The following is a 25,416-nucleotide window of genomic DNA, read 5'->3' as shown; positions in this document are numbered from 1 at the left end:
TTCAATTTTAACCAACGAAGTAGCCATACACACATTTGTTGACCATAAAACATGTGCCAAGGAAGGTTAATTTAGATGGCTTTCGACAAAAATACACTATTCCCCATCATTCGAGCATGTCATAGGTCCATAAACTTACGACTCTTCATTCTGCTTCACATACCCGTGTCCGATGCCTGTTGCTCGGACATTGGTATGACGCTTAGACACATTATTTTAGGCTTAAAATTGAATATTTAGACGTATCCGACACTCGGACATATACTAATTGTCGTCATCAGTACCGGAATCCAAGTAACATAGGTCCAAAAAAGAATTCAGAGTGTCATGTTGATGCAAGTCACTATACAACAAACATTAATAGGATTTTAAATCAAATGACCGAAATCATAATTTGGGCAAATTCGAGTTTGAATCCTCCACCTTTCTATGCATGGGCTAAAATTGGACAAAGTTGATTCAAGATTTAAGAACAATATCCTCCATTAATCTTCCTCTTTTGGTGATTGAAAAGGGCAATTAATCAAAGGTGTGTGCACAAAGTTTAAGGATCACAAATGTAAAGGAAGCACCAATGATTCATCAAATAATAAGCTATATTCTAATTTAAAAGAGGGTGACTTTAGCTTTAGAGCTTTAGAAAGTGGTGGAAAATTAACGAAGCATTTATATCTTTTTTATTCTTTTATTGTTGTCTTTTCCTACTTTCTAGTGTATACCTAAATTATATGATCATAGGATTGTTCACACAATTCTAACTATTATAGTTCTTGAGTCATGACAAAATATGACCATAACATAAAAAATCATTTTTTAATGAAAATCGTAGTCTTTGTATGATTGGTACTTTTTATATTATGATTGTTTTTAAATGAATATTTAATAGTAGGGAAATTGAAAGCATTCTTTGTATATGTAATGTAAAGATATTTAGCTTGTATAGATTATGTGGAATTTTAATCAAGTTAATATTAAGTTAGTTACTTATTGATATTTTTATTCAGTTGTTTTTCATTTACTAGTAATTTGTGCTCTTATTGAGTAAGATTTTGGGGTATGTCACAGTATATATGTTCAATCTAATATAAATATATTCCTTCATATAAAATGCAAGTTATCAACTATCTATTTCTTATGTTACCTAATTTACTAATCATTCTATTTTTAATGTTACCTAATTTACTAATCAATCACAATTTATTATATGAGACGTGCCTTATATAAGAATTAAATAGCCCATCTAATACATATTATGAGAATATGAGCTTTTTATTTGGGGTCTTCTCACCGAGAGACGGTCTCTCACAAGAGTAGCTTCTTACTAATCTACCAACATAATTATGATTTGACACAAGCTAATCTAGGGTCATTTTGAATCGTTTTGGGAAGACTATATATTCGCGTAGGTTATTATGTAGCATATTAGTTAACACTCTAATCCCGACCCAATTTCCTTCAGTTTCCAAACAGAATATGAATGCAAACGATCAAGTTGAAGAAACAAAACACTGAATGCCTTAATAAAGACAGCCTCATTCTCCCAAAACTACGGTTTAAACCTACATGAATAATCAAAACAAATGTACGAGATATGTATGAGCATCTTAACTCAATGTTGCAAAGACTGTCAAGCCCAGGACATCGCGGATTCAAATTTGGAACAGTAACGTTTGCCAATCAATTGGATCCAGCCTCTGAGAAAAGCGGCTAATTAAATCATAAACATGATCTCTAGTAGCTGACTTAGTGATGGTCGTTTTTGGCTTCCTCATATAGTTAAACTTCATTTATGTGTTTTTCTTGATAAACTCTCGTTCAAAGTGGATTAGCACAACTAGTGGCCATAGCCACTGGTGCTCTAGGACAAATTTTATGATTGTGTCATCAGGCGACTATGGTGCTCAGTAGCTTAGAAGGTCAATTTTTGAGTAGATCCATTCCTTGTCTCGTTACTTCTTGAGGATTAGTAACCTTAAGACCTAAAATATCATCAGAAATTCTAGCAGCATAATTCTCTGAGAAGGAACTTTTTGTGTAATGAGACACATCTATGTTCACTTGACAATCCAATACACAACATTAACCAATAGAAGGCTAAAAAATGTCTTAAATGAGTGAAATGTTTGTTGATTAAGTAATAGAGCTGATGGTAAATTGTTGATGGAAGGCAGCATACCTGGAGTTTAGTTGAAGCAGACAAACCAATATCAGGATGGAGAAACAGAAACAAATCCAGCTCATACTCCTCTTCCATAGATGTATTTTACACACGGTTGACGAGGTTGCCCTGTACACAGCCAGCCCTTGAAAAGCACAATGGCTGCCGATTTAGGCTCCGGAAATACCATCCACCGTGCTATTTGGGATTGAACTACGTCACAGCCTATTGTAACCTGTGTTGATCATATCAGTATTACTTTATCAGCTCTGTTTATTTCAAGGACAGAGGAATGTAAAAAAGATATCTATTTACCTTGGCAAATAGTTAACTCCATTAGTTGACTCTAACTATTTTCCCCCGTTCTTTGATCTTTTTCAAGCTTAGCCAACTTGGATGAAAATTGCACAGAAATTGAGGGTAATTCATCAAGAACAAAAAACTCTCCTTTCCCCATACATACTTCTTGAGTATTGTGCATATATATCACAAAATTATATGAGAAGAGTGCCTAGAAGATTTTTGTGAGCATAAGGACATTCTATGGCTCGACATATGATAAACTAACCTCAGATCCACATCTATGAAGACAAAAGATCAGAGATCTTTCTGTTCATCTATTTTTAATGACAACCTGTGAAATTGATATCATTAACAAATTCAGTTGCCTAAAAATGAATATTTCCTTCGTCGCAAAATAAATCATGAAAAACCATTTGGTCTGTTAGCTTCTCCATGTTACCATTTAGGGGTTCACTTGAAGATTTCTAAGGCCTTACTAACTTGCACTCAAATCAGCACCAGAGGTCCAGAAGTCAAGGACACACTAATACATACACAATAATTCCCGTGAATTGATTTGAACATACTAAATGTCATATTGAAATCCCGTTGCAACATGTAACTATTTCAAAGGTTCTTTTACCGGTAAAAACAAGCATCATAAATTCATAAATATAAACATGTATCGAGAAAAAAGGCAAGTTCCATACCTTGTCAATGCTAGAAACCACCACATCCCTGGTGTCAACAGCTTTCTGTTACAACCCACTCTCCGTCTATCTCTTGAATAGTGCATTATTGTTAGCGACTGCTTAAGGTAAACTCCAGTAAACAATTATTGCCTGTATTCACTAATGTACATTATAATTTTATGGAAGTTTATGTCTGAAGTTCCAAACATGTGACATGCCATTTATTAAGATTCATACAAAAATGGGAATATGGAATTGCATCCAATTGGTCAGCCCACAATGAATCCATAGTATTAATATAACCTGGAAAAGTTGAATTACAATAACCGGGGAAAAAAAAACGCACAAAATTGGAGAGAGAAAGTAAAGAAAATGAATGAAAGAAAACTGAAGAAAATTGAGCACTTACCTGAGTTGTATTGTGAAGACTGGAGAGAGAACAATTGCTCTTGAAAAAATTCACCATGGAATAGATTTGAGATCATAATGATGACGCAAATAGGTTTTAAGAGGTAAGAACAAAGAAAAAGTTAAGTTCGGAAAGGACAGTGATAAAAGAAATAAAAGAGAGAAAGAGCCATAGTGTGCAACCCTGCGTGCGCAAAAAGGTAAAGGAAGAAACATGAAGCATCTCACCTTAAAACAAGGCTAAAAAATTTGGAGATCAGAGTACTTCACATATCAACAAATTAAGTAAGGAGTTAGGATTAGAAGCATAAAGAATCTCAAAAATTGTAATACATAAAACAGTCGCATCTTATACACCATCGATCATCCTCAAAATTATCTTCTAATAGTAGTATATCAAATTCAAAGCAGTTGCAATTTGCAAGAAGACAATTATGAACAAAGAATATTAGGTAAAATGTAGGTTCAAGAAAAAAAAACAGCAGACTTCATACATTTAGTTGCAAAGCCATGTATCTGTATTTCTCTAAGACCGTCCTCAAAAAAGAAAATTGCTTTAAAATATTGTGTAATAGGAGTAGCGGATGGAAATACTAGAAAACAAAAAGTATATTGAATTTTGATAGAGCTAATGTAAGGTATTGACTACTTATCAAACAAAAATAAAAATTGGAAGTTATATGGTGAGTTTTAACACGACAATGTACAACAAGTCAACAACAATATCAAAGTCGTAATCCCATCATAGACAACATCATGGTTAAATTTTCAAGTTGAACTATATACAAGTTTCGATTTCAAAACTTGTAGAATTGATTCCTTTTCAAAGTCACTAACATCATGACGAATTAGTAAACCTTGTAGCAATGGAGTTGTGATAGCATTAGCCTTGAATTGTTTTTTAGTCATAAGGTTGACTAGATCCAAAACCTTGCTAAGATGACCACCATTTATAAATCCAGTAATCATTGTGTTAATGGCGTACTCATTCGGAGAACATCCATCATCCTCCATTTTCTTGAAAAGTTCATATGCATCATCAATTAAACCCCCTTTACAAAGTCCTTTAATCATTATAGTGTAGGCATGCACATCTCTTTGTAATCCTTTAGATGGGAGAGATGAGAATACATCTATTGCTTCCTTAAGTTGCCCGACTTTACATAGGCCATCCATTAAAAGACTATATGTGACAATATTAGGAGACACCCCTTCATTCACCATTTCACCTATCAACACCACAGCCTTATCTAGTTCTGAGACTTCACACAAGCCATAAAGAATTGAATTCCAAGTAACTACATTAGGTTTTAGACCACGAGTCTTCATTTCCTCGAAAAGTTGGCCAGCAATTTCAAGTTTATTTCCCTTACTGAAGGCCTCAATAATTATGGTATAAGTGAAGATATTGGGGGTTAATCCTTTATGAGACATTTCTTGAAGCACAACTAAAACTTTGTCAAAACTATTCAACTTGACATATGCATTAAGTAAAATGTTCATACTTCAAACATCAGGCTGACAACTATTTTGTACCATCAAATCTAAAAGTGTTTCAGCATTTCTAACCATACCAAGTAAACAATAACCAGACAATAAAACATTATAACTGTTGATATCTATAATGTAACCTTTCTTAATCATGGATGCAATTACAGCCTCGGCATTAATAACCATCCCTCCTTCACAATATATTTTTATCATCATATTGTAAGTTTCCACCACTGGAGTCATGTTGTTGTTCAACATTTCATTAAACATCTCTTTAGCATCTGTCCAATGTCCCAAAGTGCACATACCTCGAATTAAGGTATTATAAGTGATGACATTGGGCAAAATACGCTTATTTTTCATCGTGGCAAAGAGTTGGAGAGCTTCTTGTAAACGTTGCTCTTTACACAGACCATCAATAATGGTACTATATGTGACAGTATTAGGAATATACTGTCCATCAGCTTCCATTTTACTAAGCAAGTTAAGAGCACCAACACTATTTCCTCCTTTGCAAAGACCGTTAAACATAGCTCCATAAGTAAAAATTGTCGGTTGAAATCCAAGGCGGACAATTTTATCAAGCAACAAATCAGCTTCATCGAATCGATGATCGCGAACAAGACCATTTAGCAAAGTATTATAAGTGACAATATTAGTTTGATGGCCTAACTTAAAGATCATACCCAATGTGGAAAACCCAAAATCAACAAACCCTAGACGACAGAAACAATTGACTAACATAGTAAGGGAAAGCAAATCTAAACTGACATCTGAAAAATGAAGTTCCCTAAAAAGAGAAATAACAGTGGAAAAAGGGGGAGAAGGTTTCATCTTCAACATGGAAATAAAGAGCCGAGTATAATCAACGATGGAAGGTTGAGGATGTAAAGAAATCAAATGACGAAAAAGAGAAATGGCATCATCAATTATAGTAAACCCTAATGAACATTGATGTCTAACAGATTCAAGAAACAAATGACAATCATCAAAATCAATTTGTTCTTGATGACAATCAGAATAAAACCGCCAATGAAATAGTTGTAATGGATATGAAGATTGGTAAAACAGGGGAAAATAGGAAGAAAGTAGAGTACCAGTAGGAGATGTGAAGATGCAAACAAAGATCTAGATCTCTTCATCACCATCGACATTGTAATTACCGGCCGATTTGAGCTTCTTCGTTTGGACAGTAATGGAGATTCAAGGACATGAAAGTGTAAGAATTTCGGCAGTAATGGATTTCGGACAATTATACGGCTATGCAATTGACTATGGAGGACTATATGGTTTCGTATTTTCGTTTTGGGTGTTTTTAGGGCTTATTTTGTGTTATATTCTTTATACAAATACTAATATACTCCTAATTAAAAATTAAGGAAGTTCGTATCAAATTAAATTTTGATTTTAATTTCAATATTAAACATTATGAAAAATATTTCATATTGTTTCTAACAGTTTGTAGATTGTTTTAATTTATTACTAGATAGTGTCTGTGCGATGCTCGGCTTTATTAAAAATTTTTAATATATTTGTATAAACTAAGATTTTATAATTATTTAATAAATAACATTGAAAAGATTTTATAAATAATCGAAAAAAATAAATTATATGATTTTCTAATACATTAAATGATATGAACTAAAAAGTTAAAAATCAATTAATATGGATAATATTATACTCATAATTACAAAGATAAAGTCAAAGATATAAATATTAATCATGATAACAATGACATTATCATTCACTTTTACAGAAAAAGTTTTTGTTAAGGTTATAACATGTAAGCAATTTTGAAATGTAATGATGTTATCTGTATTTTGTTTTAGTAATAGTTATTATAGATGAGGTGGGTTTATAGAATTAGTATATTTCTCTAATTGACCACTTTAAGATTGTAAGTGATCATTTTATCACATTAAATATAGATTAGTCAGCCCAATAAAATTGATCGTCATGGGTCGTCATATCTAAGAATTCGTGTTGCTATTAATAATTATCGTGCAGGATAACAAAAGTAACCAACATAGTCAATAGGGATTGTCTAGGGTCGAGGCTAATCAGACTTATATCCAGACCCATTAATTATTAGTGAAATCATACTTGAACCTAAATCCTTTGAGTCTAAAAAATTTCGGAACTAAACCCAAACTGTCGAGTCTGGTGGATCTAGAGTCTTAATTGGGTCTTGATTTAATTATTCGAACTTAAACTTTTTTACACGTTAAAGCATTCATTAGTACTAAAATAGTAAAATGGATTTATAGGTTATAATAAGTCTAAACTAAATCCAAATAATAAAGAAATAGGTTTAGAATGAATTTAAAATTGATTTTAAAATGCGTCACTAGTCCTCTATTCCAAAGTTTAATAGGTGTACATTTTTTATTTTTATAGCCATACTCATGCATTTGATATTTCTATTTTATTCTGTCTATTTTTACTTTTTCTTTAATTTAATTTACATATTTTTTTGTATTTTTTTCTAATTTTTTATTCTATTCACACAATTAAAATATTCTCACTATTTGCTTAGTACTCATGCAATTGTGTATTGTTGAAAACTCTTAGGAGACCAATTGAAGTATTTAATTGATAAATATTTCCTTCACGAAAATAATGTTGTAATTTTTTTAATTCTTATTTATACATTTTTTTCAATGTTATTCACAAAAGTAAATTTTACCCTAATTTTCCGACAACTAAACTAATTATGTGCGTCGATTTTCATGAAATAAACTCATAAGTGTAAGAGGAGTGTATTTTTTATATTTGATCACAAGTCTCTCTTGGGTAGTATATTTTTTATATTTGATCACAAGTCTCTATGCGCGGAATAAGATGATGATGATGATAATCACAATTCTCTTTTAGGTTTTATTTGACATTGTTGTTAGTCTAGCCACCAACACTAACTATTTCTTCACTAAGGAGAAATTTTCTCATTTGAATTCGAGTAAAGAGAAGTCTCAAAAGAAGGATGAAAACATGATAATGAGAAGGATAAAAGTGTTGGAAACATATTATAGACGAAAAAATAGTGGTTCTGGACACGTGTAAAGTGTCAATCACATAGGACTTCTAAATTAAGAGGCCCGAAATAGTAGTTGACGTTGGTTAGACTACCTTTAACACAATTTAATTATTTGTTTTTAGGCTTCAAATTTATTAAAAAATATAAAATAAATAAGGCTTTTAAAATCAGTGTATCACAAGAATAGAAGGATTAGAGAAATAGTTGAGATGGAGTCAAAAGAAAAAGCAGACAAGAGAAACTAATATGCAACAAACAAATATTTCTCCATTAATGCATCATAATGAGATAAACAACGAAAAATAAAAAATACTACTTTACATGAAAGAAGTGGATCATGTTGTGCATAAAAGAAAGGGAGCAATTAAAAATAAAATATGAATCATATTTAGAGAAATGATATTTTTTTGTTATTACCCGAACGGTGATAAGAGTTGTGTATATTTAGTTGAATTTTAGTTGATTGGTGGCATGAACAAGGATAACAACCACTAGGTACACAAATGCATTACATATTAGGGCTTTAGGGCTAACAATTAATAGGCACACACATATGTCTAATTGAAATTAATTTGTAAAGAGATAACGATGAATAAGCAAACACTAAACATACTAAAATATAAAAATATGTTTCAACCCATCTAAATACAAAATGTTGTCATTCAAACTATTTAGGTCAAGCTAAACTCAATATTACTCTCTTACTTCTAAACCATATACAAGTCTCCAAAGCTCTAGCTTGGCTACAAGGTTTTGAAGCAAAAAATGAGACCAAACAGATTCGTTGAGGATCTGCTTTTAAAAGGTTATTTAAGAGATTATGAGTATGTAAAACTGCTTTTTTTCGATTGAAAGGTTTTTTGGATTTTTTAATCTGAAGTACTTTAAAAGACCTTGTAATGTTTAAGTGTCTTCTTTGCGATTTAAAATATTTTTATCGGTAGCTTTGGACGACTACCCATACATTCTTACGCTTCAACCACTCACGACTCAATTACCACATTAAATAGTCAAGTGGTGGTTAATAGAGTAACACTCTTGTACTTTTTAGCTTGGTGGTTATCTTAGTGATTGTTTAAAAGGTTGCTTATGAGGGTTTAAAGTCTTCCATGTTCAATTTTGTGAACTAACGTTCGAAAAAGTGTTAATTTGTTAAAATATCACTGCTTAAGAATTTACCACTAAGATCTTTTCATATAAATTAGAAGATATAATCTAATCATAAAAACCTTTATAGAAACTAATGTATACATTAATACATCTGAACACTTTTTAAAATCAAATAAATCAATTTATATATTGAACATATAACCAATAATTTGGGTAGGATTAACACTAACTGAAGTAGCTTTTTGACAAACTATATGCTATAACTCTTTTCTTTCAAAGAGATCAAATGTGTAGTACGAGGCAACTTCACAACTTAGTAAAAAAAAAACATAAGTTAACTTTCTTACGCTCATCAACAAAGCACTAATTGTTGAGCACTAGGAATGGACAATACAATAATAATAAAAGTGGCCTAGGTACATGGGCTGAGGCCGAGAGACACTTGATCCTTTGATTATATACATGTTTTACTTAGTATTTGCGTGACACCCTTTATACAGGTTAAGTTCATTCAGTAGCCAAAATGAAACTTGAGATTGTAGAATTATCTAATCTTAACTTTTTTTTATATAATTATTTTGTTAGTGTATCACTCTATTACTTATTTAACCCTTTAATTTAAATTTCCATATCCAAAATAAAAATGACCACCCATTAGATTTAATCAATGAATTAATCAATAAACTCCCACATATCTCTCTACTCACTTCACTCACCCCACAAAAACCCTATGCTCATTCATAAACCCTCTAATTAAAATTAATTATTACAAGTATTACCAATAAGTACTACAAATTCATTAATTGAGCTTAATTAATGCTGATAAATAGTAGAAAAAATATCCATTCTTGTTTGAAGCTTCAAATACAAGATTATGTTTGTTTGCTTACTTCAAACGTAAACCCAGCAACTCTATTATTTGAAGATCTACAATTAGGTGCTTGACAACACTTTTCTGTCTTATTTTTTAACCTTTTTTTTTTTTTGGGAAATTTCATATTCATACAATCATTCACTGTTTTGGGTTTTATGCTTCATGGGTTCTTAGTTCTACTTCACAACTTCTTCATTACCATCATTGTAATTTCCTTTTTTTACGCCTACACAAGAGAAGTGGTCCTTAGTTCTCCATCAAGTTCTTGACTTTTTGGGATTTATCTGTTGATTATCAATCATAACCCCATTTACCCATTTTGTTTGTTTCAGTTTTTGATCTTGTTTTGCTATGATTTAAACCACATTGTTAAGATTTAGAAGGTTTAAAGTTGATTTTTGGGTTATTTGAAGAAAACCCATTTCTAATTGTTGCTCATTTTAGCCAGAATTCGAAATATTTGAGGTGAAGTTGCTGAAATTTGTATATTTTCTACTTGTTTTTTGATCTTAAGTGCTAGATCTGTTTTTGGTTTGGTTTTCTATGCTGTTGATTGCTGATTTTTGAGCGCATTTTTGGAATAATTTGAAACAAATCAATCAGAATATACTTGTTTATTTTGCTTTAGGTTGATTTGGCTCAATTGAATGTAAATTTTGTGGGAGATTGGGGCCGAAGTGACCCACATTAGTGTAGATATTGATAGTTAATTGCCTTTCTTTTGGGGTTTTGGAAGTTTTTTTTTTTTAAGGAAAAGATGATTATACTTTCTGGTTTTTTAGAGATTTTTGCAATTGTCTTACTTATGCTTTGAATAGAAAGTGTAAATGAACTTCGTAAGCAATTAGTCAAACTGTTGTGGGAGTAGATTTAGTTTCCCATTTTGAATTTTCTTAGAGATGGCTTTCTTTTATCTTTTTGATCAAAATTAAGTGCCATTTTTGACATCCTTTTTGAAATTGAATGGGTTTGTTGATCAGGATAGTTTCCTTTATGAATTGATGCAATCGGGTTGCGAGATACAAATGACGACCTTTACTGTGTGACGCTCCGATTGTCAATAATGTCGAGGGCTACAAAGTGGAAAGTTGATAAGAACAAAGTAAAAGTTGTATTCCGACTTCAATTCCATGCTACACATGTAAGTTTTCTCATTTGAATGTTTTGATTCCATATTGTTCATGTAGTTCATCTTGATTACTTTAGGCCTTCTTCAGTTGAATCTCCTAATATGCTGGGTTCTTCTTGCAAAATATTCGTTTCCCAGTAATATTGTTATTTAAATACTCGCACCTGATTGTGACATATGATAGTTGCAAGTATAATGGAACGGAGGTAGTATTTGAATTTGCATGAATATACGCTTTTTTGTTCTAGTTGATGAAAAACATTAGAATCAAAAGTCCACAGGCCATACAATGACATCTTTACTGTTAAGACTCGTCCTATAATATGTTTGACTGTTCGACTGTTTAGAACAGGCCATACAATCCTTCCCCTTCCCTCAGTTTCCTCTAATCCAAACATAGTGTGAATGCATACTTGACTCTGAATTAAAATCTCATGTTGGATGGTACATGAAGGATGTAACTTCTTTCAAGACACAATTCAAAACCTAGTTTATCTAACAAGTCTACAAGTATAGCATTGTACAAAGTACCATGAAGTAGGTTGCATATTCCACTTCCAAGATAAGGTTCACAGTTCCCCGGGGGTTTTGGGAACAAAGGCGGATGAGCATATTAGGTAACACTATAGCTTATGTGGACAAATATCCGAACATCAATTTTGTCGCTTTTAAGCATTATTGGTAGAATTTAGAGTTTTAGACACTTAGAGTAAAGTTGATATAGATAGATTGTATTGGGGTTGCTATTTCCAGCTAACGCTGATTATAGAATCTTTATTTTTGTTATTGTGATTTGTGGGATATAAAAGCTTCCAGCCTCTTAAGCTGCTTATGCCGAAAGAGCAAAGTTAGAGCAAGACGAAATAAGTGCATATCAAAGTCATGGATGATGTATAAATTTAAGATATGAGAGTATTCCAAATTATTAATGTAAAATGATTGTTTTGGTGCCAACATAAATGTTGATACATGTTTACTTCTAGAAAGTGATATGCTTCAATTTTTTCCTTTGGATTCGTTTTGTTATTTTTCAACGTGATAGACATAGTGTGAAAACAAGGCCGCATCGCATCGCACCAGGCGCATTGTAAAGGTTTTCAATATAAACAAACCGATATTTTCCGCATCGTAAAGGTGCAAAAAAAAATTGCATTTTGGATCGAATCAAGGGATATCTTTTAGTTTCAACCGATACCACGTCAATTCTGTTACCGCATCAACATTCCATTATCGCGATTGCACCTGTTACCACATTTTTACACTATTCATAGCAATATTATCAATGTGTTTGGATTAGTGGTAGCTTAAAGTGTTATTGATTACTCCAAGAACTCACTGAATTGATATGTTTCTGCCTTGTACAGATTCCACAAACTGGGTGGAATAATTTGTTCATATCATTTGTGCCGGCTGATTCCGGCAAGGCAACAGCAAAGACTAATAAAGCAAATGTTAGGAATGGCTCTTGCAAATGGGCAGATCCTATCTATGAAACCACAAGACTTCTTCAGGACTCTAAAACAAAACAATTTGAAGACAAAATTTACAAAATTCCTGTTGCAATGGTACGTACATGTCTTTTTTATTTCCTCAACGTGGATGTTGTTGATAATCTACTAACTTTTTTCGATCTCTTCACCCTACTGTTATCAGGGTACATCACGGTCTAGCCTACTTGGTGAAGCTAGCATAAATCTTTCTGACTATGTTGATGCATTAAAGCCCACCGTTGTTGCGCTCCCCCTCCTGGGATCTGATTCTGGAGCTATGTTACATGTGAGAATATTCAGTACTTTATTTTAAATATTTGCTTTTACCACTTTGGTCTGAGCTTTGTTTAAAAAGGACACGAGGAATTTAAAAAGAGAGGGGTGGGGGGGGGGGGGGGGGGGGGTGGGGCTGTGTGTGTGTGTGATGCTCGTTCTGATTAATCTTGCTCATAAGAAAAATTGCTAACTCTGATTTGTTGCCAGGTTACGGTGCAGCTTCTAACTTCTAAAACCGGTTTCAGGTACCATGTGCGGACTCCTTATACAAGTGTCTGATGCCGATATATGATTTTGTAGGTTCTAATTTGTCATTTACATGTTTAGGGAATTCGAACAGCAACGGGAAGTCAGTGACAGAGGGCTGCAGACAAACACTGACCATGATTCTGGAAAACTGTTGACACCTGTGGATGCTGTGGTTTCTCGCATCGAAAAGGTTTGTAATTACCTGTTCTCTTGATACATGCCTTTTTGTACAAAGGACAAACCCTGTGAAATAACTGCATGTTGCGATGAAATTTCTATATGACATTTAGTATGTTCAAATCAAATGACATAATTTTATAGCATATGCATTACTATGTCCTTACTGTTTGGTTGCTGGTTTGACTGCAAGTTAGTAAGGCCTTGAAATTCTTCAATTGAACTCCTAACTGGTAATCAGTACTGTCAAGTCTCATCGTTCCTATGTGTTTATCATAGTGTAAAAACAATGCCGCATCGCATCGCATCGGACGCGTTGTAAAGGTTTTCAAAATAAACGAATTTCCCGTGTTGTAAAGGTGTACAAAAATCGCGTTTTAGGTCGTATCAAGGGATATCTTATGGTTTCGACCAATACTGATATTTAGGCGTTATGATAACTGCATCACTCCCGTTGCTGCATCACCGTTACATTACCGCGATCGCTACCGTACCGCATTTTTACACTATGGTGTTTACTCCATGAGCTATTTTTGGCTGTCCTATTGGATTTTCCCATTTACTTATTTTGGAAGGTGACCCTTCTTTTTCTCTTTATATCTCTTCTCCCATTTGTATCCCACTCTATACATTACACCACCCTTAATAAGCAACATTGTCCCCAGGAGAAACTCACGGGGACAATGTAGTAAATTAATTATACATCGCATTATATGTTGCTGAAAAAATAAAAGTGTTTCATGTTTATGACTTCTTTTAAACCAAGACAGGAATTTATAAAATAATCAAATTACGAATGAAATATGAAATCTTGGAAGTCATACTGAAATAGTGAAATTCACATCAGTAGTGAAGAAATACTCCCTCCTATTCTTGCTAGTAGTCTCATTTACTATTGGGTTACTATTCACTTATCAATCTTAATTTGCATTTTATTGTTAATCTATAATATAACATATATTCAATTGAGGTATTGTTTCATTTGTCTCAATTCTCAATGCAAGGATTATTAATATCAACTTTTTATAACTTTTAATTATGCACGATTAGAGATATTAAGGGTTAAATTGTTGTCTTTCTGTAAGAATATACAGCGTCTTAAAGATTCAAGTGTATGTCCTATATTTTCAGGTGAATTCTAGAGTTAAATTCAAGCCAGAACCAAGAGAGCTGCCTTCTCTCGAGGAAGAATCCGGTATCAGTGAAGAGTATGCAGAATCTGCTGCTGGGTTTGATTTATCATCCAATACTTCGGGAAGTTTGAGTGCAGAGAAACATGAAAACTCTAGTACTCGTGAATTTGATAGTGCCAAGAGCATAACTTCTGGTGATCCTAGAGGGGTTTCTCCGACTCAAAGCCCGAGAACTGAAAAGGGTGCATCTGATCATTGCTTTTTGGAGCATGGTACATGCGATTGGGTCCATCCGTGGGGTACAGAAAACTCTACTGATGCTAAGATAGCAATGGTCTATGAAGAAAACAGCAGACTCAAAGCAGCCTTGGAAGCCGCTGATATTTCTATCCGTGAGCTCAGAATGGACGTAGCCTCGGTACAGAGGTACGCTGATGATGCAATTCTTGAAGCACAAAACGTGACGAAAAAGTTGTCGGTTGAGATTTCTTCAGATCAAGAACTTGTGAACGAGGTTTCGTTGCTCAAATCGGAGTGTTCCAGGTTCCGAGATGATCTTGAATGGCTAAAAAGCTTAAAACTGAATCCTCCGATTGCTAGAAAAATCGTGGAACCAGATCAGCATAATATAATCAAAGACATGAGTCTAAGATGGATGAAGGGCTTGTCAGTTGTGGATGATAAGGTGAAGGAAGTTCGAGAAAAGGCGCATCTTGGATTCGACGGGAAGGATTTAGCACTAGTGCATGCAGATCTGGAGGCACTGTCCAATATGTTACAAATTCTCAAACAAGAAACAGAGGGTTCTATGTTTCATCTCGAGGAATTATCGGCTAGTAAAGCAAATGATGATGGAAACGCTTCGTCTAAAATCGACCTTGTCACAGCAGATACTGGTCTAGGTGTTGAGTTGTGTCATCCCGAAGGTGTGCTTTTGCCGGGGCTACTCGCTCCGGGGACTGGTTCTGTTGATGCTACGAACGCCCTGCAAGGCGAAATTTTCAAACTTCTTAGGGAGCTAGACGAGTCCAAAGCCGAACGAGAATGTTTTTTGAGAAAAATGGATCAGATGGAATGTTATTATGAAGCACTAATTCAAGAGCTCGAGGAAAACCAGAAGCAAATACTCGGTGAATTACAGAATCTTAGAAATGAGCACTCTTCCTGTATATACACCGTTTCATCCACTAAGGCTCAAATGGAGGCAATGCATCAACAGATGAGCAATGAGCTGCTACAACTCGCTGAAGAGCGATGCAACTTGGATGCTATTAACAAAGAGTTGGAGAGAAGAGCTGTTTCGTCCGAAGCAGCGCTTAAAAGGGCGAGATTAAATTATTCGATTGCTGTTAATCAGTTGCAAAAGGACCTTGGAGTGCTTTCTTTGCAGGTACATTCTATGTACGAGACAAATGAAAACCTCATACATAGAGCTTTTTCAGAACCATCAGAACCATTGCTTAACGGGTCTCAAGATGCGATGCCGAGTAACCTTGCTGAAGGCTCTAACACCGAGAAAGTTACAGGGTCCCCAAAAGACGGCATGGCCGTTAAAAATCAATTCGTGCGAAGTGATACACTCTTGGAAGACCTAAAGAGGTCCCTTGCATTGCAAGAGGAGCTTTATGGGAAAATTCAAGAAGAGCTTTTCGAGATGCATCTTGCAAATGTGCATCTTGACATCTTCTCGGTGATGCTGCTTGAGGCTTTAGAGGAAGCGGCTTTGGGGAGTAGACTTGCGGACGCAGAGATGCGTGAAATGGCGAAGCAGCTAGAACTGACAATGATGACCAATGAATCTCTGAAGGTTAAACTGGAGAATATGAGGGATAATGTACATAATCTTAGTGAGGAAAAGGCTATAATTGTTTCGAGGTGCAATGAACTTGTCTTGAATAATGAGAAACTGGAAGCAAATCTGACGAAAATTTCCGATGAAAAGCTTTCTCTTGAAGTAAAAGTCGGAGAAATGGAGAGTCTGTTGTCTGAATACAAAAACTATAAAACCAATTATGAAGATTGTAATGCCGAAAAGGCGAAGTTGACGATTCTGTTAGAGGAAGCGGCTGAGGAGAAGATAGATCTTTCAAATGAGATTTCCTCGTTGCAAGACGAACTGATAAGCATGAAGAACAGAGTTGGAGAAATGGAGCATTTGCGGAATTTAGTCGACTATCTACGTGAAAAACTGGAGAGTTTATCGGTATTTTACAGCAAACAAGTTGATAGTTCATTTTCCTGGGGCACAGCAGAGGATACCGAGTCATATTTGGAGAAATTCAAGCATATTATAATGCAGTTTGAGGAGTGTCAACAGAAGCTCGAGAATAAAATCGTAGCACTTGTGAACGAGAAGGTTGAGCTCCAGGATCAGCGTGATAGTGCTCGAGTATCCTTAGCTGATGCCAAGTCTGAAATTGAGGTTTTGAAGCAGAAATTCTGGTATGATGTAGAGAACATGGTTAATAAATTTAATAAATCCAGCACTCTAGTGGAAAATCTTCAAAAAAATGTCGAGATTGTTGGTGACAAACTCAAGGTTTACTCCGAGGCAGAGGAAAATCATACTCGGGTGACTCAAGATCTTTTATCTGATTTTGCTCAAATGGATGTTTCATTTGAAGAACTCACTTCCAGGAACAAGGATCTCGCTTTAGAAATAACGGCTTTACAAAGTGTTACCGATGATTTGGAGGGAAATAGATCGACAATTGACAGAATAACACAGGAAAATCGAAGCCTCACTGAATCCTTATGTAATAAGACCATTGAATGTGACTTGCTAACGGCGGAGCTTAATAATTTAAAAGAAAATGTCGAAAACTTGCAGGATGAGTTGGCTCTTCAAAGGGGTTTCAAAAACCAGCTCGAGGCTGATTTATCCGATATCAACGCTCGGTTGAAGGACAGAGAGGAGGAATTGTCCCATTTTGACCAGCAAAAGGCTGAAATAAGTCAATCGAAGCAGCTTTTATCAGACATTGAAGGGCTGAAATGCTTGCTTGAATGTTGTCAAAAAGAGAATGATGATTTGATTTTGTCGAACGAAGAGCTGGAGAATAGGTTCCTGGTGCTGAAAGCCTTCGTGGAGGAAATGGGTTTTCATAGAAACATTCATGAAGATTATAAACAGCTACAAAAACAGTGTTCCGATCTTACTCGTAAGCTCTCTGAGCAGGCGTTGAAGACGGAGGAATTCAAGAACTTGTCGATTCATCTGAAAGAACTTAAAGACAAAGCTGATGCTGCGCATACGCAAGCACGTGAAAAGAAAGAAACTGATGGGTCTTCAGCTACCATGCAAGAATCCTTGAGAATAGCATTTATTAAGGAGCAGTATGAAACGAAGATGCAAGAACTTCGGCATCAACTGTCGATTTCTAAGAAGCATGGTGAAGAGATGCTTTGGAAATTACAGGATGCTCTCGATGATCTCGAGAATAAAAAGAAATCTGAAGCGTCTCAGTTAAAAAGAAATGAAGAACTTTTGTTGAGAATCTCGGAGTTAGAGACCGAGTTACATTCCGTGCTGTCGGATAATCGTGAGAAGGTCATGGCGTTTGAACAACTGAAGGCGGAGTTAGACTGCTCGGTTATGAGTCTGGACTGTTGCAAGGAGGAAAAAAAGCAGCTTATGGAATCTTTGCAGAAATCCCATGATGAGAATGGTAGACTGGTGGACGAAGTTGAATTGATGAGAGAACAAATAGAGAATCTCAAAGCTTTCATGACAAGTCCCAAAAACAACGAGGACCCGTGTCGTGTACTGCAAATGGGTTTGAATGGGCCATCGAATATTGACAATTTATCCGATAAATCACTTTTAAGCAGGAGAGAAACATTGGATGAGGTAACTTTAAGTATTTCGTCTGATGATCAAGCGGATGACTTGTCTCACATTATCACTCCAAAAACGGAAAGGGAAGACGGGGAAAATCGAAATCCATCAGCAACACAGGTACTTCTCTCCTTGCTCATACAATATTTGATTTGGGTAAATACACAGTTTAACGACCATTTGTTCGGTGTGTTGATTTTCTTGTTCAAATATGAAAAGCTTGAGATTTGAAACTTCAAGACGTAGTATATAAGTAGGTCTACAGCTATAGCTGCATTAAACATAACCACTATTACATGATTCACTTATCTCCTTGCGAATTGCGAATCAAAGAAAGCGAATTATGGTCAGTGTTGGGCTATTTTAGAGTCATTTTGAGTGAATCGCGAAAGCGAATTAAATGGTGAATTATGTTACACTGAACATAACCCTAATTATAGCTTGTGAGCTGCCATAAAGCAAATGAAAATCATATATAAATGTCAGGCAAGTGTCTTGATGTCTAGTGATGCATATGGAAAGGGATACGAAGGATCTAGATGGTAGAAATTTGAAATGAATGGAGAATAAGAATCTATGTGGACAGCCGTTCGAAATGATATTGTTTCCTGTTGTCGATCCCAGTCTTTTGGGAATAATGCTCTGGCGTTGTTGTTCCGCTGAACAATCTGTACATATAAGATATGGGCAAGAAAAATCTTAATGAATTGTGTCTAAAATTAGCGACCGCACACGCAATTGCATGATTTTAAGTTAGTAGCATCAAAATAGCCTGTTGGTGTTTTTAAAGTCTCCCTAGTAAGCATATTTTCGTTAACAAGGGCAGCCATCATGAACCACAGGAATAACTTTACTGTACTTTAGCGTAATCAGCTTATGTCTATGTTGTGCTCATGTTCGATATTCAATGTTCAATAATGAAGTTTCTTCACTGCAGAACCTTTGAATATGCCATCCCCTTTTTGCATGGGTGGAGCAAAGATTTTGAATGTGATGTTTTTCAAAATAGGGCCCTTTATTATATCAATGGAAAAGTGTCAAAAAGTACCTAATAAATTTTTTTTTTTTCCAAAAAGTACCTAATAAAAAAATCTTGCCAAAAAATACCTAATAAAATTTTTTCTTTTCTAAAGTTTTCCTTCAGTCTACCGTAAAATATAACGGTTGACTGGTCAAAATTGAAAATTATTCTTCCTCATCTTCAATTTTTTTTCCAATTTAACTTCGATTTTGAGTAAAAAGTAGAGGAAGAAGACAGTGAGGAAATTAAACTGGAAAAGAAATTAAAGATGAGGAAGAAGAATTTACGATTTTGACCAGTCAACCGTTATATTTGACGGTCAACCGAAGGAAAACGTTAATCGGTACTCGTTGGAAAAGAAAATTTTTTGTTAGGTATTTTTTGGCAAAAACTTTTTTTACTAGGTACTTTTTGGAAATTTTTTTTATTAGGTACTTTTTGTCACTTTTCCCTTATATCAAAAGATAATAAAATTTCCACTTCAAGAAAAATAATTCAAGATAAAACGTATTCTAAAAAAAGTTTACAAACAAATGACTTAAAAAGTGTTACTCAAAAATGGGCCTGAATAGTACCATATTAGAGGCCCTTTATTTCTGGAGGCCTAGGTGGTCGGCTACCTGGAATAGCCTTAAAACCGACCTTGCCTCTTTGTTTAGTAATGAGAAACTAATTTGGGGTATATGCAGGACGCCTTGGTAACCAGTGCTACAAAAGATCTTTCAGGTATAACAAAGAGTCGAAATGATACTCTGAACGATGATTCCGAGCATGTCACTCTTCTAAATGATCAGATGAACACGCAAAATTTATTGTCATGCATAGACCACTTACAGAAAGAGGTATGTGCTCTTAGCAATGCTATATTGCCATACACGCAAAATTCATTTTCTTTAAAGCTTCTTTCTCCTCTACGTTGTTTCTTTTTCTCGTACATTTCCCGTTCTCTTCCATCTTTTCCATCAAGACGTCTCCGGTTGCTTCATGTTCACATCCATTTTTACAGCTTATCAAATACTCCTTCCATTTATCACTTCATCTTGGAAAAGAATGTTCGGTTGTTTATACTTGGCCCTATTCACCCTTCTAGTATCCTTTATAATTTCTTGTCTCCTTTCGTATCTTAATAGTTAGAACGGATGAGAAGTGAAAATAGTCTTCTAGAAGATGAAAACGCGGATGGACTAGACTTTGAAGAATTACAAAGAGACCAGATTCATCTCGAGAAGGTAAAGTTTGAGTCCCGTTGTAGCGTGATAAGTCCAATCCGACTTCTTAGTTTATCTATTAAACACGATACCTTTATGCAATAGGTCAGCAAGGAACTTGGCGATATGTCTTCTCTGTATAACGATTCTTCAAGAAGTGGGAACTCGGTAGAAAGAGTTCTTGCTTTGGAGCTTGAACTTGCCAAAGCCTTGCAGGCCAAGAAATCAACCATCCAATTTCAGAGGTGAATTCTGCAGACCCTGTTCTTATTTGAGACATGTGATTCAAGATTTATTTTACTCCATCCATTTTGCTATAAATGTCTTATTTGGTTTTGCATACTATTCAATACGCTGATTCAGTTCATGATATCTCTAATTGCGTATAATTAAAAATTATAAAAAGTTAATATTAGTAAATTTATGTTGAGATGAGTCAAACAACATCTCACTCGACTATGTTTTCAATTTGTGGATTTAAAATAAAATACAGATCACAACACGTATAGAGAAATGAGAGAGTACTCTGTAAGGATATCAACAAAAAACGATTGTCATTTTCATATCCTCTTGTATTATGCCCACTCGACTATGTCCTGATATGCTCTTTCTCACGTGAGTACATGACAATTGATTCTGGAAGTAGGGAGTATGTTCATTCGAGTCATCGGGTTGATTTTAGGTCACGTGTTTTGGGTCTATTCAAAATCTGGTCTTGTGCCCACGTTGATGCTTACATAATTTTAAATTCATTTTGAAGTCGGGACAAGTCGGATTCGGTTATAAGGTCGGGTATATATCAGGTTATATGTTTTGTTTTGAACGCCTCTAGCCTCATCGTGTACCTATCCATTTTCTGTGGTGTAGTTCTTTCTTGAAGCTGCATAGTGACGAAGCTGCAATATTCCAAAGCTTCCGAGACATAAACGAGCTTATCAAAGACATGCTCGGGATGAAGGAAAGATATGGCGCTATGGAGGCGGAACTCCAAGAAATGCACAAGCGATACTCTCAACTAAGCCTTGATTTTGCTGAAGTTGAAGGTGAGAGACAAAAGCTTACTATGACACTAAAAAACACGCGTTCATCCAAAAGACTTATGTCGACCCCAATCATCGAGCCATGAGGATTCATCTCCGTAATCTTTCACAACGTCCGTACCACAAGTTTGTTTATCCATTTTGGTTATATAAACACAAGGACTTGCATTTTTGAAGGTTCGACGGACCGAGGAGGAAGCATTGGATTACCAATAGAGAACAATCATGCTTGTATAAATAAGCAATGGTGTATAAATTTGTCCATTTTCATTATTATAGGTTAGATTTTGATGCCTATTTGTTTATTATGGGCTGTTGCATAGGTAATATTTGTAACTTCCAACTAATATTATGTATTGATATGTATGTATAGTTAGTAAATTACAATATTTAATCGTTAAATCAAGAATTTTGGTTACAACATTTGTCATTGAAATTCTGCGGAATCTGGTCATTGACCTTGGATGACTTTTTCATCAATTACTCTGAATTTGCTACATTAATCCTCATTTTTGTGTGATTTATTGAGTTTGCAACATTTCTATTTTTGAAAATAGATTCTATTAATTTAAAAAAAATCTTTTCACATTGACAAATATTAATATTGAAAAATTGCTAACGATAGAATTTAAAAAGTGTTTTGATTCATATTATCCTTGAGTGACGACATGATGAGAATTAAGTCTTTTGTGAACATACGAAAATTAAGTTTCTCTTTAATATTATTTAGGTTAAAAAAACTTTTATTCTAAAGAAATTAAAGTTCATCTCAACTAATCAAAATTTAAATTGATCAAACAATTTACAGGGTGAATATAGGATACTATACCCATTTTTCTGCTAGATATTACATAATTTAATATTAATAGGTTTCTAATCAAATAACTTTGATCAATTGGGCCCATTTTTCTGCATTAGATATTACATAATTCAATATTAATAGGTTATAACTTTGATCATAACCTAGACAGTCTCGATGTTTCGGGCCTAGATTAAAATCTAGTTAATGAGCTTGAAAAGGCACAATCAAGTTAAGTATCAATCGACCATCTTGTCTATGGCTCTCGAAAACATAAGATGAAAAATCCATTTTATCAGCCTCTAAAATAACATGTCCATCCATGCATTTTTTACGTAATTTTAATTTGCATGTAAGTGTAGGCAATAATATTAAATCATGCCTAATATTTCCAACACTTTTTCTTACTTTTAAAATTGATTTTGTGCATTTATTCACTATTTTCTCTTCATTGAATTGAATGGGATGAAATCCACTTTCTGTTCCAATCATATCTCCAATTGATGATACTAATGATTGTAGCAATCCTCGAGATGGCGACGATAATAAAGCTGTCGTTGGTGGTGGTGGTGATTGTGGTGGTGGTTGTGGTTGCGGCCGTGGTGGTTGTTGCTTTGATGATAGCTTATTTATGTTGATTTTGTGGACAAGTATTTCTGTGTTGGAGTATTTGAGTGTATCATTATGGAGATGAAGTATTGATTTAAGACCATTATGTTGCATTTCTTCCATAATATTCTTTTTTTTTTATTCTTTTCATTTATTTTTCTACAGATTTTAATGTAAATTTTAAAATTTAAATAACTTTAATGTTGGGTTTTCAAGTTTTAATTATAAAATGCAAATAATAGAAAAATACACATTGAGACGAATCTATCTGAATTTTAAATGAATAATTTTAATTGATGTGTTGTTAAAAGACATTTAGGGCTTGAATTTGTGTCCTTCAAAGTTTATGATGAAGGAATTATCCTACAAGAAAAAGGAATATACATTATTTGTGGTTCAACCTAAGAAAAGTTCTTTTGATAATTAGAACACAACTCTAAACTATAACAACTACTAATTTTGCAATTTGTTATAGAAAAATTTAACTTATAAAAAGATAAATAGTAGATGAAAAAAAAAACCATTAATTAAAAACATAAACTAATTTTTTTATCATTAAACTTTTTTGCCATTGTTTTAAATGTCTCCAACCACTTTAATTGTGTAACTAATGATTGTTTTAGAAATTTGAGTAGTATTTATAAATTCACAAATTTTCATGTGAAATGGTTATTGATTTATTACTATGACTATTGCATTGATCTTTTTCCTTATCTACCAAAATTTTTAATGATCTTTTCATACCTTGATTTTATATGAATCCTTATTCAATTTTGATCTTTTCCCAAAATCTAATTGGATTAAAATTATGCAAACCTATTGCCAATCTAAAATGATCCATTTTGCCATTCTATGATTCTCTTTACTTCAAAATAATATTTAAAATAAGTTTTGACATAAAAAATATTTAATATAGTTTAAATTTAGCAAAATTGTTGGAATCTATCTATCTATAGTATAAAAAAGTGCTTACAGATTTAATCCGTAAAATGTTGTAATATGGCTATTAAAAAGCAATTTAAGTGCCTAGTCGTTGCGAATAAGCTTAGATTTTTAAAATAATAGTATAGTTTGGACAAACAATCATGTGTGCTAAAAAAATAACTTGATTATTATTCTTTTGTGTTATATGTTTATATATTTCGATATTAATAGAAAACTTTCAATTGATCAAAAGACCAAGGTCTTGAACCAGAAGGTCTAAGCTTAGATTCTCCTCTGATCAATACTAAAGAGCCAATAAAAAATATGTAGAATTGAGTCTTATCTATACTAGGTTAAGAACTTCAGCTATTCTCTTGAGAGACCGTCTCTTTGAAAGACGTATATCAAGCCCAGCCCATTAAAGCTTTCTTACTGTATCTTTAATGCCTAATTTTTAATATCTTAAACATCTACTTACATTATTCTTAATGTCTACTTATAATATTATAAAAAAATATATAATGGGCCGGCCCAATTAGAGATGGTCTCTTAAAGAGACCGTCTCTCACAAGAATTTGTGTAAGAACTTAGGATTTGATTTCTCAATTCTAACTAGATCCATATGCTAAAGATGATACGGATCAACCCCTTCTTCTTGCGCCAAAGATCTTACCCTTTCCAAAGGAACTTCAGTTCTATCTCTTTTCCATCTCCATTCAAGAGTTTTTATGTGTTTCCACGCCCCCGGAAAAATGGACCAATTTCTGAACACATACCACACTCGTCACTCCAAAAAGGATAAAGGTAACCCCATCATTAACCACTTCATTTATTAATTTCATAGTAATAGAAATACATGTCCTACCGAGACAAAATTTTTAACTTGCTATCTTCTTGCCTAGCAGGCAAAGATTTACCTTCGTGGAAAGGATGATTCATTCCATTCGGATCGACATGAGAGTCCAACTACATTGCATTGCCAGAATCTGTGTTGTATATTTGAAAGAGGTTGACCTCCTTGCTTCTCATCGTACAATCCTCTTCCCGACGAGCCCTCCTTCTCCTCGGTCCGCAGAGACAAAACGTAGGGCTCGTGCCAACAGTTCATCACGGAAGAAGGGACTCACTGAGCCGGGATCACTAACTAATACTAATCTAATAGAAAATACTAATATAATAGAAAAGAACTGTCTTTTCTGTATACTTTCCCCGGTTCTATTGCTACCGCGGGCTTTACGCAATCGATTGGATCATATAGATATCCCTTCAACACAACATAGGTCATCGAAAGGATCTCGGAGACCCACCAAAGCACGAAAGCTAGGATCTTTCAGACAATGGATTCCTATTCGAAGAGTGCACAACCGCATGGATAAGCTTACACTAACCCGTCAATTTGGGATGATTCAATTCGGGATTTTCCTTGGGAGGTATCGGAAAGGAATTGAAATGTAATAATATCGATTCATGCAGA

The 25,416-nt window shown here is 34.2% G+C and overlaps 3 protein-coding genes and 1 pseudogene across 6 annotated transcripts; 2 read left to right on the top strand and 2 right to left on the bottom strand.

Moving 5' to 3' along the window:
• Positions 1–4,035: 4,035 nt before the first annotated feature.
• On the bottom strand, positions 4,036–5,043 carry LOC130810067 (putative pentatricopeptide repeat-containing protein At3g16710, mitochondrial). The gene has a single exon (XM_057676005.1). The coding sequence runs from the start codon at positions 5,041–5,043 to the stop codon at positions 4,309–4,311; it is 735 nt and encodes a 244-aa protein (XP_057531988.1). The 3' UTR covers positions 4,036–4,308.
• Positions 4,132–6,755, bottom strand: LOC130810933 (putative pentatricopeptide repeat-containing protein At1g12700, mitochondrial). Its single transcript, XM_057677052.1, has 2 exons — positions 6,723–6,755; positions 4,132–6,159 (listed from the first exon to the last, which is right to left on the bottom strand). The coding sequence occupies exons 1-2, from the start codon at positions 6,753–6,755 to the stop codon at positions 5,047–5,049; spliced, it is 1,146 nt and encodes a 381-aa protein (XP_057533035.1). The 3' UTR covers positions 4,132–5,046.
• Positions 6,756–9,894: 3,139 nt separating this feature from the next.
• Positions 9,895–22,046, top strand: LOC130810066 (uncharacterized). Of its 4 annotated transcripts, none has more exons than XM_057676004.1 (11): positions 9,895–10,112; positions 11,035–11,190; positions 12,543–12,743; positions 12,832–12,954; positions 13,152–13,189; positions 13,272–13,383; positions 14,502–18,461; positions 20,052–20,204; positions 20,493–20,591; positions 20,676–20,815; positions 21,438–22,046. In XM_057676004.1, exons 2-11 carry the CDS (start codon positions 11,113–11,115, stop codon positions 21,694–21,696), a joined length of 5,163 nt encoding a protein of 1,720 aa, XP_057531987.1. In that variant the 5' UTR covers positions 9,895–10,112; positions 11,035–11,112; the 3' UTR covers positions 21,697–22,046. The 4 variants fall into 4 exon arrangements, with proteins under 4 accessions (XP_057531987.1, XP_057531984.1, XP_057531986.1 ...); XM_057676001.1 differs by having other exon boundaries at positions 11,030–11,190; XM_057676003.1 differs by having other exon boundaries at positions 10,096–10,255; positions 11,030–11,190.
• The window catches only part of LOC130810932 (uncharacterized), a 7,329-nt pseudogene continuing 3,767 nt past the window's right edge, over positions 21,855–25,416 (top strand).

Source organism: Amaranthus tricolor, chromosome 4, assembly GCF_026212465.1.
Source record: "Amaranthus tricolor cultivar Red isolate AtriRed21 chromosome 4, ASM2621246v1, whole genome shotgun sequence".
Taxonomy (NCBI): domain Eukaryota; kingdom Viridiplantae; phylum Streptophyta; class Magnoliopsida; order Caryophyllales; family Amaranthaceae; genus Amaranthus; species Amaranthus tricolor.
Note: the sequence above shows the minus strand (reverse complement) of the source record. Positions and strands in the feature narration are given on the sequence as shown.

Coding starts and splice junctions, on each gene's coding strand:
- LOC130810067 (XM_057676005.1), bottom strand. CDS start 5,043: ATGAACATTTTACTTAATGCATATGTCAAGTTGAATAGTTTTGACAAA.
- LOC130810933 (XM_057677052.1), bottom strand. CDS start 6,755: ATGATTAATATTTATATCTTTGACTTTATCTTT. Junction 6,160..6,722: donor ATATCTTTGACTTTATCTTT/GTAATTATGAGT, acceptor GAAGAGATCTAG/ATCTTTGTTTGCATCTTCAC.
- LOC130810066 (XM_057676004.1), top strand. CDS start 11,113: ATGTCGAGGGCTACAAAGTGGAAAGTTGATAAGAACAAAGTAAAAGTT. Junction 11,191..12,542: donor TTCAATTCCATGCTACACAT/GTAAGTTTTCTC, acceptor TGCCTTGTACAG/ATTCCACAAACTGGGTGGAA. Junction 13,190..13,271: donor ACTTCTAAAACCGGTTTCAG/GTACCATGTGCG, acceptor TTACATGTTTAG/GGAATTCGAACAGCAACGGG.